This window comes from Podarcis filfolensis, assembly GCF_964270895.1.
Source record: "Podarcis filfolensis genome assembly, chromosome: 10".
NCBI lineage: Eukaryota > Metazoa > Chordata > Lepidosauria > Squamata > Lacertidae > Podarcis > Podarcis filfolensis.
In genome coordinates, this window is record NC_139612.1 from 14,386,651 (window position 1) to 14,400,101 (window position 13,451).

The window sequence follows — 13,451 nt, forward strand, 5'->3', positions numbered from 1 at the left end:
CCCAAGATGGCGTCTGGAAATTTTGATTTAAAAGGAAATAACTGTACATCAGCTAAATTGGACATTTTATATTTATTTTGCTAAATAATGTATTTTAAAATATTTAACTAATATTTGCACTACAGGTCAACACATTTTGGTTACCTACTCTTCATTCTGATGTTCCTGCTACAGCATCCAACATGGCCAATGGAAGACTTTGTCATGGTTTTAAAAGCCTTCTAACAGCTAATTTCCGTCACTGTCCAACAGATCCCCCTCCCTTACCATTCCCGCTATCCCTCCCTTGTGCTTAAAAACCGCAATCCAGTTGCGGTGTGTTAACTGGGAAATTACAATTTTAGCATTTTCTGCAAACAACATCTGGAGGGCCGCTTAAATTATTGTGCAGAAAGGAAGGAGATCATAGTTGTTAGGCAGCAGAAAGTAATTCTGAGAGACCGGTAATGAATTAAGCCTCCATTTAATTTACAGATCATTATTCAATATGTTGCCTGGCCTGACTTCACCTTCCAAGTTAGATATATGGACCTGAACGCTTGTCGGCATAGCAAGAAGGGCGACGCCAAGACTGTGAACTTTTGCAAGCATTGTGCTGGCGGAATCGACAGTTTGATAGACTGCCTTAGAAAGGTCATGAGGCAAACAGAGAATCTCCACTGGGAAACAAAGAGTTTATAGCTGTGTCTGTTTATTTGTCTGAATATCCATTAGCGAGTGGGGAGAGACTCTAAAGCAGGGGTAGGCAACCTAAGGCCCGGGGGCCGGATGCAGCCCAATTGCCTTCTCTATCCAGCCTTTGGACGGCCCAGGAATCAGCATGTTTTTACATGAGTACAATGTGTCCTTTTATTTAAAATGCATCTCTGGGTTATTCATGGGGCATAGGAATTTGTTCATATTTTTCCCCCAAAATATAGTCCTGCCCACCACATGGCTTAAGGGATGGTGGACCGGCCCACGGCTGAAAAAGTTTGCTGACCCCTGCTCTAAAGGGACTTTAATCTTAGCAGGCAAAAGTATCTTGAGAGACTGTGGCTGGAAATGTATACCTGATTTAAATTCAAAAAGGGTGGAAAACCCAAGCATCACATTTTAAGTCCTGAGGTGTGCATCTCATTTTCAAGTCGAAGAACCATCTGCACTGAGCAGGGTGGACAAAATCAATGATTAAAAAAATAAATCCAAAAAATAAAATCAGATTTTTTTTATTTAAATCACTTTTTTAAATTTAAACTGGATTTTTTTAAATAAAATGCTTTTGGAGGAAAAATCTTTCTAAAGATAGTTTTCTAGTGTTGCAGGAACCCCCAACCCCACCCCAATCATTCAGTTTGTACAAACATGACACACACACATACTCACACACGACATACGCGACGTTTCTGTTATAAATTCATAGTAAATCAACCATACATCGGATTTACACCGGTCCACTTTTATTTTACTCCATGAAGGAAGGACTATCAAAGGGGGATGGTTTGATACAGGACGGCCATAATCCCTTAACCGTACCAGCACATACACAGGAGCCCTACCCAGTTGGCATGACAACCTTGATGGTCCCAGACAGAAGACCATGAAGGTCACAAAGGACTTGCATATGGGAGTGGATTCAGCATGGACTGGAACAAAGGACAATGATCAGATCTTCCCTCTGGGGGCAGGAAACTGCCAGCTCCCCTTTGTCTCCTGGAAGTGACTCATGGGGAGGGGGAAAGGAGGAACCAGCCAGGTGACAAGACACTCAGGTTACCTCCACAACTCCTCCCTCAACCCCTCCTTTCTGTGATGTGTCAATGATGTAGTCATGATGTAGTTGTGATGTAGTTCTAGGGGTGTAGTTTGGGGGATTAGTAACTAATAAAAGTTGGGGTCTTCTTTTGTTCTGGGCTTCCATTTTGTTTCACCTGGTGGCAGGTGGGAGTCCTGTCGCGACAGTCTTCAATAAAGACCAAGCCTACTGGCTGCTGTTTTGCTCTGGTATTCCTGGCTGGTGTCCTTGTTGTTTTGTCCAAGGGAGCCCTCGGATTTCTCCGTTAACACTATTTAAGTTACATTATAGTCCAAAGGCTATACATCAGGAAATAAGGATTTGTTTTAAGTTTTTCATGTGTGCTAAAGTTTTTTTTTTTTTTGGAGGGGGGGTTTTAACCATTTAACCACATCAGTTAACAAACATGGACCAGCAAGAATGAGTCTTTCTGTAAAAAAAATAAAAATGATTTAAATCAAGTCTTACTGACTAGTGATTTAAATTGTGATTTAAATTGATTTGATTTAAATCAAATCCACCCTGGCACTAAGGGACCGTCACATGCTGAGCGGAAGCAAGAGGCAAAGAGGAATGATGTACACAGGAAGATCCATTCTCCTTGGAATATTAGGTCCTGAACTGCCCAAGAAAGATGTAAAGGTATTTTTGTATGCCACAACTGCTGCACGAATTTTAATAGCTAAAAAATGGAAAACACAAGAATTACCAACTGTGGAAAAATGGCAGATGAAGATGGACTTTATGGAGCTGGCTGATCTCACTGGGAGAATCCGCGACCAGAAAGAAGAGGAATACCAAGAAGATTGGAAGAAATTTAAAGACTATTTGAATAAATATTGTAATATTAAAAAGTAGTAGTAACTTGAAAGTACTAAATAGGCCTAGGATTAAATTAGGATTTAAATAATTAAAGGAGACATAGAATGTTAAGAAAAGTTAAGAAATTTGATTATAGTCGGAATATTTTTTTTTTTTTTAATAATGATATTGGAAAACTGCTACATTTAGTTACAAGGAAATTCAGATGGAAGAGATTAGAAGAAGTCAAGCAATATGTTTATAAGGTGGAAGTTTAACTAATTAATCAATGTTTATTGTCTATGTGTATGTGGTTATATTTTTGGTTATTATTTGCCATATTTGTTTTAATTCTTTTTTCTTATTTTCTTTTTGTTTCATTGGTTTTATAGTATGTGTTGTATTTGTACGAAATTTAATAAATATTACTGGGGGGGAGGGAAGAACAGGAAGATCCAGAACAAGTGGCAGGGAAGTTGGAACTCCCTGGGACTTGACACTGGACCACTCCCATCTCAATGCTGCACTAAATGCCAACTGTGGCACTTGGGGCCATCTGCAGTCAAAGCCAACCCTCATCCATATTCCTTCTCGCAGAGAAGTGGCTGAGGGAAAAGGCAACATTTCTCCTCTTCTCAGTCCTCCTCACCCTATGACTGCTCTCCTGCTGTTCTGCTACGTCCGCGGTCGGAAAGAAAACAAGGTTCAGTTCTGGCATGGATGAAATGCAATAAAATCCTGTGTAGATGGTCTTTCTCCCCATTAACATAAAAACATATTTATAGTAATACCAGCTGCAAAGTGGCACAGAGGCTCTGAGGCGTTAGGAACATTTTACCATATGCTTTGGATGAAAATGTTTTCAGAATGTAGTAAAATAATTGGCAAGCATCGGTGTTGTATTCCTCCTATTTGCATTACTGCTTTTCTTTGCTGAAATGAAATTTTGTTGTATAAGGAATTGTTCGTATTCACGATGATGGCAGCAGCCAGGGGAAAAAATCATACAGAAAAACTAGGGGTTTCATACATAGCTGTCAACGTTTCCCTTTTTTAAAGGGAAATTCCCTTATTCCGAATAGGATTCCTCGCAAGAAAAGGGGAAAGTTGACAGCTATGGTTTCGTATCGAACGGAGCCAGCCCAAGACATTTTGGCGCCTGAGGCAAATCACAAAATGGTGCCCGCCCCACCAAGCAAAAAGCGGGGAAATAAAGATCTACATCACAAAGAAGCGGGGAATAAAGATCTACATTGGGAATAAAGGAGTGGGAATCAAATCGATCTTCCCTGACAGTTGAAGTGGGAATCTCAGGTTGGCACATGAGGGAAACAGGCTTAGTCTGAACCCCAGGGGACCCCAGAGGGCAGCCCCTGCCATTTACTTCCTAGGGATAGGAGGAGGCCAGCAGGGCTTCTTATTTGCTAAGACGCCACTGTAGAGGCGACATTTGTGGGGGGCTGCCGAGGAGGCGGCAGATCTGGCCTCCAAGGAGTATGCCACAGTATATTTGCCGCAGTGACAACAGCGGCAGATGGTACATTCCTTGGAGGCCAGATCTGCTGCCCCTGTGGATCTTGCCACCTGAGGCAGTCACTTCTCCTTGCCTCATGGGTCCCTGGTATCCAACAAAAAGGTACAAGGTATGTTAAGTTGTGGGTGAACATATCAGATGACACAGCGATTCTTCAAACAGCTCTTGTTTATTCACAGGCCAGAACAGAACTGAACTGAAGGGTTCAGCCAGCCTGCTTATATAGAGCTCCACTAGAACGCAACAGTAACCATTTTCTGTAACTATCCAATCACTGAACGTCACTTTCAATCCCTTATTTGCATATGTGGACCTGAGTGAAAACTATCTACAGTATCCCCCTGCTAGCCCAGGGTGAGAACTTCAGTACATAACAAGGTAAAGGACCCCTGGACAGTTAAGTCCAGTCAAAGGCGTCTCTAGGGTTGCAGCGCTTATCTCGCTTTCAGGCCAAGGGAGCCGGCGTTTGTCCACAGATACTTTTCCGGGTCAGAAAGTTTTCTGCTTCTGACGCATGGAGGACCATGACAAGTGCCAGAGTGCATGGAAACGCCGTTTACCTTCCCACTGCAGTGGTACCTATTTATTTATTTACTTGCACTGGCATGCTTTCGAACTGCTAGGTTGGCAGGAGCTGGGACAGAGCAATGGGAGCTCACCCCGTCGCAGGGATTCAAACCGCCGACCTTCCGATCAGCACGCCCAAAAGTAGTCCCATTCATGCAAGGCGTTCCTGTGTGCCTCCGTCTCCCAGAACTGCTCCAGACATTTGAGGTTCCTCTGGATGTATTATCCTATTTTCCTCTTTGTGGAAGCTCTAAGAGCCTAGAACCTTGGTGTTCATGGTAACTTTTGCCAAGCAATACAAAGTCAAGTAAACTGGACAGATGACATTTGTGATTTCAAAGCTTTATTGGCTCATATATCAGGAAGACTGTGGCGACAAACTTAGCATACAAAGTTTCAAAATGTGTAGATATTTACTAGTTATCAATAAGAAATATTGCAATAGATATCACTCAAGCAACAGTTATGTGTGTACTCCACAGTGAAACATGTGATTAGTGCACAGTTCTGTATAAAGTTGTGGATGAACGTACAAGGCTCACCAATGCAATGTCTGGGAAGAACAAAATATTTGTGGCTCATTTAGTCATTTATAAATAGGCAGTGGAACATGGCCCTTAGCATGCATTTTTCATGCACAAAGACATCTTCACATGTTCAACGTATTTTCTTGATGCAGCCATTGATTGATTGATTTTTTTAAGAATGTGCATTTGATTATTTGCTGCATTTGAAGACAAAATATCCAAAGACAGAGAAACAGAAATGTCAATGCAGTTATCCTTTGGAAAGTAGTCATTCCAAAGTCCTATATACCATCACTTTGACTCATGCCTATGTTACATACATTTTAAATATAGATATATATATGTGATGTTGACAGTCAGAAGTTATATTTGAAGTTTTGTTGCATAAGCATATGTAATATAGATCCAAACCACAAAAAAATAACTCAGCTTCTTCAGGATAACTATGTATTTTACCATATAATCTATAGTTGGCAATGCTGGCCTGGAGTAAATGAGAGATGTACATAGTCCAACAATTTTTAGAGGGCACTGGTTTGAGGAAGTCTGTTCCTTCAGAGAACACTTGGGTTTTTAAAATGTTGCAGCCTGTCTTGAGTGCTCGGGATAAAACAGGACACGAAATAAATTAAAATTAAAATACTGTACATAGATCTGCTTCTGTGTTCCTGTTGTACTCTGGGCTGCATTTTCCTCACCCTCTTTATCATACTTTGTAAATTAAAAAGGAAAAACATTATTATCTCAGTCATTTAAATCGTTATGATTTAAAAATAGTACTATTCCTCATATTCAACAGAGGTGCACTTAAATACATTCGTACATTACGGTCATAATGGCACTGCACATTGTATCGGAATTTACAAATTGTCAGCTAATAGCTAGTTACCCTAAAACTATGAACGCAAACTAGTGATGTCTAGTTAACTAATAACCCTCTGATTAATGAGCAGAAGTACAGGATGGTTCTTTGCTCTCTGAATATTGCACCGTTTGGAAAATTGCACTAGAGTCAGGCACAGAATATCAGCTTTTCCAAGAAAATATTTCCAATTGACCACATCCTACAATTTTATAATATTTTAAGAAAAACAGTACCTCTAAGTAACGAAATATGCACCAATGAAAAGCCCCCTCCTCCTTTTCCCTAAATATCAAGGTCTTATTCAGATGTTATGTTTTCAGCCAGGATATTCACCCTGTGACTTTTTCTCTGCAGATTACATGTTCTGTGATGCTGAGGACTTTCCCATGATCATCTCTGGAATGATCCCATAATCAGCTATGGAAAAGGAAAGACCAATCTTTGCAAATTGCTCCCTCCCGCACACAGGTTTATCTTTTGAGATTCAGCTACGGAGAATTTGTATACTTGAAGTCTTTGAGATGGCAGCCAATAACGTCAAATTGGCTCCTAGAGAGCTTCCATGAGACAAATTACTATAATGGGTACTTCATCACAGGGAACATGGAGGACAGCAAAATGTTATTGGGCTCTGATGGGCTCAGAAGACATAATGGGGAACACTCTGAGAACAGAAAACTGACGGGAAGACAGATCTTTTTATTCTAGTACAGTAAGTGGACTTTTAAATCCTAAATTTGTCTATGGAAACTGTGATAATGTCTGCTCCTGTCTGGCGAACTAATAGATAAAATATTAGATGTCACACAAGAAAGAATAGGGACAAATTATTTGCAAAGTGCTTACACATGTGAATCACATTTTGAAATAATGTACGATATGTAAGAGCCATAGGAATTTGAAGAAGGAATAGTTGCTGCATTAGTGCTAATAATTCAATAATTTTTCAGGTTCAACTGGCGTATAGGGCTTGCTCAGGTTGTAATCCTGTGTGCACTTATCCAGAAATAAGTCCCATAAACTCTGGGCTTACTCCAGAGACAGCATGCATAAGACTGCATTGTCAGAAAAACATTTACGTTATAACCTGAGATATAATTTAGGTAGAAAATGGGCATTTTATGGAGAGAAAGCAATTGAAATGACTTCTTTGGTCTATTTCTAGAGCAATGTGATTCCCCTACAAGTTCCTTAGCAAAGCATTATTTGGGAATGATGACATATCTCACGTATCATATTATAGAGTTGTATCTGACTATGTCATACTCAGAGTAAACCCAGTAAATAAAGTCAGCCATGACTAACTTTAAGCCCATTGATGTCAGTGAGTCTATTCGGTATGCCTTAGCCAGACACAACACATAATCATTTATATGTAGGGATTTATCATTTTTTTTTAAAGGGCGTTTAATCGTTCAGTTATAACTATCTCCGAAAATATTTCTTCTCCAGGGCAAGGTGAGGGTCCATTGCTATGAGTTTCATCATACAGTTTCAAAGTGAAACTGGTGAAGTAGATACATCAATTTATTCAAATTTCCCGTAGATGCATCAGTTTATTGAAATGACAATTTATTTAATCGTCAGTTATCAAAACCGACAAATGGCATTATTCAAATTTCCCATAGATGCATCAATTTATTCAAAGAACAGCTTACTCAATTGTCAGTTATCAAAGCTGGCAATTGGCATTAGACAGTCTGAATTATTTTCCTGCTACTTTTAAATTGCCCCAGGGAACTGAAATGCTACAGATCCCTATTCCTGATTGGCCTTAGCACATTTCATTCCAACAATGCACAAACTGCAGTATTCTGCGCACTACAATCCCGTACATGCCTACTCAAAAAACCCTGGGATTTAGGCTGTATACATACCATACATTTGAAGTACATAGCTTTCCCCAAGGAATCCCGAGAACTGTAGTTTGCCCCTCGCTGAGCTACAATTCCCAGCACCCTTAACAATCTGCACTTAAGCACGTTGCCTGAACCTTTATCAAATGCCATTGCCTTGTGTGGATTGGCTCCTTTGCACAATTGGATATCTTTTTTCCCCTTTCAAGCTCGAGTTGATTAAGCTCTTGCTGAACAGGCAGAGAGGGTTTTGTTTTGTTTTACACATGAAGAGTCTAAGACAAGGATGTCCAAAGTCCGTTTTGGGGGCTTAATCCGGCTCCTGTGGCAGTTTATTTCCTGAGGTAAAATTCTTCAATCTTAAAAAAAGCTCAACAACTTTGGGGTAGAATCATAAAATGGTTAACAACTTTGGTCGGCCTTTTGGTCGGCCCTCACGGCCCTTCACTTCATCAAATGTGGCCCTCTTTGAAAAAAGTTTGGACACCACTGGTCTAAGACTTGCCAAAGGGCTTTGACGGTTAAACAGTTCGTCCAAGCATCCTATGGAAAACCTCTTCTCTGGTCCCCGGGCTTATCAAATACAAAGATGAGCATGCAGCTATTGACTCTCGTACACTATTTCAGCCAATAAAACTATAAATATGATAATAGCACCACTTCTTTCTTCCAGCCGGCAGATTTTATATGATAGCTCATCTGATGGAAAAGTGGCTGCGTAATGGTAGATGAAATGATAAGATTAACGGGGGGGGGGCACCCAAATCTCTCATGGTTAGAAATTCTGAAGGATCTTCTATATAGCATTCCCATCTCCCAGCCAGCCAACTTTTAAAATTCTTGTTTTATGGATTTGATTTACAAAAAGTCACTCTTCATCTTTTCCAGATTAAAATCAACAGCATTTTTCTCATTTCCTGGGCTGAAATCCGATTCAACTCCTAATGCTGTGTTGCAAGTGGATGATTACCATTGGATGATTATCAAGGACACCTATGGAAAAATTTTGTTTTTAAAAAATCGGTATATCTGCAACTGTGCATCATTCTGATGATGACTCTATGGTTTTCACTAGAACAACACAAAGATGCAGAACACCACATGTGTGTGTGGAGGGGGCATCATCTACAAATACAACACAACACAAAGGTTTAGAAAGGTTTGCATTCAAGGCAAGTTTTCCTGGCTGTAGTTTGGAGAGAAACACAGCCCATTGGCCACCGGGATTGGCATGTATTTTGCCAGGAATTAACTTTTCTATCATATTAGGAATACACAAAGGGCCCTTTGAGATTATATTTTCACCTTCTGAAAATTGGACTGGACTATTATTTTTCTAAGATAAGCCCCTTTCAGAAAACATCAACACCATTTTACATTGCAAAGAAATGCATCTCACCTCATCCGGTCTTGCACGATTAAATAACAGAGAGCTCAAAGTTCTGCCCTTTCCGCCTCTTCGTTCTCAAGAGTTTTCTTCCTTTCTGACCTTCAATTTTCCTTTGCCCTCCCAAAGGAAAGCAACAAAGGCCATTCTCCTGTCAGTAACTGTTCAGATCTCTGTCTTCCCCTCGATGTTTGATCCATTCCCTCCCATTTTCCTTCCATGACTCAAAACACGGTGAAACTTTATGGCAAATGTCTTGGGCCAAGGAAAATATATGAGTTTGCTTTTCTTCCCACCATTGTATAAAGAAGCACCAAAGCTGAGAGCAGGTTTGTAGGTGGAGGGGATGATTGACACACACACACACACACACACACACACACACACACACACACACACCGCTGCTGTCAGTAAAGTGGGCAAAATAAAGTTGGGCAGAATGAAAGCAGTTGCTGCCATTCGTGTCTTCTGAAGGCATTGAAGGGGTTCAGTGTGGGTGGATGGAAAAATATTTCAGGGGAAAAGCTTAGGAATTGGTCTTGCAGAAAAAGAGAGAGATAAAAAGGGGGAGATTTAGCCAGGTTCCCTGGAACAGTGTCACTGATGGTAGGTAGAAGAATTAGGAGGGGGTTACAGGGGGAAGCAATTGCAAAGATAATGAGGTGCCGTGCCAAAAAGATGGTTAATTTGTATATGTATGCAACCACAGCAGCTAGGATCCTTTATGCTCAGAGTTAGGAAAATGAAGAAGTTCCCACTAAAGAAGAATGGATCAGCAAAGTTATGGACCACATATCAATCCAGCAAAGCGAACAGCTAAAATAAGAGAATTTAATGATGACTGTCTTTTTTGAAGAATGGAAGCCCTTTTCGGATTATTTGAAGAAATATGAAAATATGAAGAATCCTCGAGCAGAATTAGGATGATGAGCAACAGAAAGAATGAGAGACTCTTGTGCTATGGTTATGATGTAAAAGGGGGGAGACAGGGTGCAGCAAAGCCAGGGCGACAAGGAAAACATAATGGACAATGGGATGGGAAGTCAATAATATAGAAGTTGGGTTTTTTTAATGTACAGTCATACCTCATGTTACGTTTGCTTCATGATACGTTTTTTCAGGTTGCGTCCCGCGGCGACCTGGAAGTACTAAAAAGGGTTACTTCCAGATTTCGTCGCTCGCGCATGCGCAGAAGCGCCAAATCGTGCCACTCACCTGCGCAGATACGGCACTTTGCAACCAGAGGTACCACTGTATTGGAATTGTATGTGGAATTTCTGGAAATTTAATCAAATAAATTGGGGGGGGGGAGATCACTGAGGTGCCGTGGCAATGCATGCAGAGAGTGTGGTTGGAGGGTTTGTGGTGGTGGAGCTACGGTACCTTCCACAGTCTCAGTGCTGAGTCCGAGTGAGCTACGCGCCATATTCAGTGTGGGATGGTGCCTCCGGGTGGCTGAGCATGGGGCGGGACCCGAGCAGCCAGCAGACAAGCCAGGATGATGCCCACCACCTGCATGAGTGCCAGCCCGAGGGCCGCCGTGGCAATGTAGAACATGTTGTCGCTGACAAAGTTGTAGACCTTGCTGTAGCACCCGTCGCGGTAAATGCCCCGGGCGCCAAAAGGGAGAGGGCTATGCAGGCACCTTTTGCGTGCCCTGCAGCAGCTGGTGGGCACGGAGCCATTGGGTGGCTGTTGCTCCATAGACCACGGCGAGGAAAACCAGTCGCGGTAACTTTCCACCCCGCAGCAGTCCAGGGTGCGCTGGACGGAATCTAGAGCCTCGGCCTTCTCCTCGTCCTCTGCGTAGGAGCGTATGGCTTCACGGAGGCCGTTCTGGAAGCCTTCAGCGATATCCTTGCGGTAGAACAAGCTGGAGAGGCCCGCCGCTAAGCCGGCGGCCAGCACCGCCAGCTGGAAGCTCCCATAAGTGCGCAGCAGGCAGCGGTGTTCGGTGGCGGCGCTGAAGCAGCCCAGGAAGCCCCACACGATGACAGCCGCGCCGGTCGCCAACAAAATGAAGGAGGTGTTTGGGTATTGGTTGGTGGAGAGCACCAAGTAGGTGCCCAGGGAAATCTTGGCCCAAATGCCAAGGGTAACCATGGTGAGTCCCGCTGCCCAGAAGACAAAGCTGAAAGCCATGAGGAAAAGCTTGAGCACAGCCATGGTACCTTTCTGGCGACGGTTGATAAAATCTCCTAGGTGCTTATATGGAGGAAGGAAGTAGCACCTGGTCCTGCCGACTGATGCTCCTTGAAGCTGACTGATGCTCTGTGATGCCACCTTTAGATGATATTTCCTTGAAGTTTTGGTTAATCTCCTCCACCTTGCAAGCTGGGCAATGGTGAACACCTTCACTCAGGACCCCAAGTATGAAATGCTGAATGAATGCTCTTGCCAGACGATGGAACTGGGATGGTGTTGTTTTGGGGTTCGGCAGCTCCACAACCAGTACTGGGGTGGTGTTCTTTGGGGTTCAGCAGCTCCACAACCAGCGGACGTTGTGGCAGGGATCCTAGAGCAGCTCTCACGGAGAGGAATATTCGGAAATCTCTGCCTGCCTCACCTGGTCAGAACTCAGGATACCTATTCCGCAGAATGCAAAGAAGACTGCACAGCGCAAAACCAGTTGGACAGGCTCTCTGGTCAAATTGCTGTCCTGGTTGTAGTAAAAGCAGCTTTTGACACCCCAGAAGAGAGAAGGACTGCCTCCTGCCAGAACTGTCTCTCAATCACTCCAGACACTCCTGTCCTTGCCTCTCCAGTTGCACGCTCCGCCTTGGTATGTCAGCTGCTAATTTGTCCGTCATGGGCTCTGGTTCCCCAATTCACGCAAGCTTTTGTAGCTCAGAGATTGCTTTTCATTCAGCTGCCACAGAGGAAAATCAGCCTCAGCAACGGGGAGCTCGTTTTCCTGCAAAGCGGGCAGGTAGCTCTTCAACTTTGATCCTTCCCCTCTCAAGAGATAACATATAAATGTTACATACCTCCTTTTTAGCCAAAGCTGAAGATCGCAAGATTTCCCGGTGCATCCCAACCGGTGGTGAAACACTCATGTTAAAAGATTTCCCCATTCCTGAAAGGGGGAATGTTGCTCCTTGCCATAGACTGTGCTGATAATTTTCAGACGTAGGTAAAGACTGTCAGAGTGAAATGCAAATAAAGAAGAAGGAAGAATATTGTACAGCTGTTTTGCTCCGTAATGCAAATTCCATGGAGCTACCGTATCCTTACGGATACAGAACATCTGATGACTCCTGTGCTGTATTATGGAGATGAATGAGAGTCTTGCAACCAGCCATTCCCAGAGTCTACACTATTTCACACATTAATCTAAGGGGGGGGATAAGTATGTCAGAAAAACCAAGTTACTGTACTGAGATAACAAGGATCCCTGATCTAAACACCCACCTTTCTTCGCTGCTCTGCCACCATTCATGCATAGCAAGTAGTACGGCTTTCCAGGAGGGTGAAATAAATAGACTGTTTAGATTTCCCTTTGGTAGATTTATGGCGTGGTGAGAACAGGGCTGTATAACAGATCTATCACTTGCTCTTTTCTTGGGAGTTGCAAGCTATAAAATGAAAGGGTTTTGCAGCTGGCAGGGCAAGATTAGTCCTGGACGCAAGATATCGGCGTCCCAGATTGCATTCACCAAATAGCAAATGTTTCCTGGTCACCATTTATGTATCAGCATACAGAGATGGGCACCACAGAGTAATTTTAAGAACCTTCACAAAAAAATGAATATTTTACTTCATTCCAACGCTGTTATCCAATACCTGTTGAGTTTCCCTTCAGAAAATATACTCATGACTATGCAGTTGCCCTGGAGCTCAAGGAAAAAACATGATTTGCTTTTATTTGTTTCTTCAGAGAGGCTGCAAAAAAAGAAAAAGGAAAAAAGCAGCATGCTAATTGGAACATAAGGCCCAACAAAAAAAGACCGTATGAGACCACCACCTTGCTGAACCTCAGCAGGTCTGGGTCTGGTCAGGGCAGACCCTCCAAGTGTCCCTATTTTACAGGGACAGTCCCAGACTTACAGAAGCTGTCCCAGTTTCTGATTTGATCCTGGAATGTCCTGCTTTTCCTTAGGACGGACCTATTTCCATCAGAGAAATATAGGAGGGTATGCA

The 13,451-nt window shown here is 42.6% G+C and overlaps 1 protein-coding gene and 1 long non-coding RNA gene across 2 annotated transcripts; one reads left to right on the plus strand and one right to left on the minus strand.

Moving 5' to 3' along the window:
- Positions 1-1,321: 1,321 nt before the first annotated feature.
- Positions 1,322-9,641, plus strand: LOC310744295. Its single transcript, XR_014539505.1, has 3 exons — positions 1,322-1,751; positions 6,423-6,780; positions 8,813-9,641. It is a non-coding gene; the product is annotated as an uncharacterized lncRNA (long non-coding RNA).
- Positions 9,642-9,878: 237 nt separating this feature from the next.
- Positions 9,879-13,238, minus strand: LOC310743778 (tetraspanin-7-like). Its single transcript, XM_083574237.1, has one exon. It carries the CDS (start codon positions 11,475-11,477, stop codon positions 10,740-10,742), a length of 738 nt encoding a protein of 245 aa, XP_083430363.1. The 5' UTR covers positions 11,478-13,238; the 3' UTR covers positions 9,879-10,739.
- Positions 13,239-13,451: the final 213 nt, after the last annotated feature.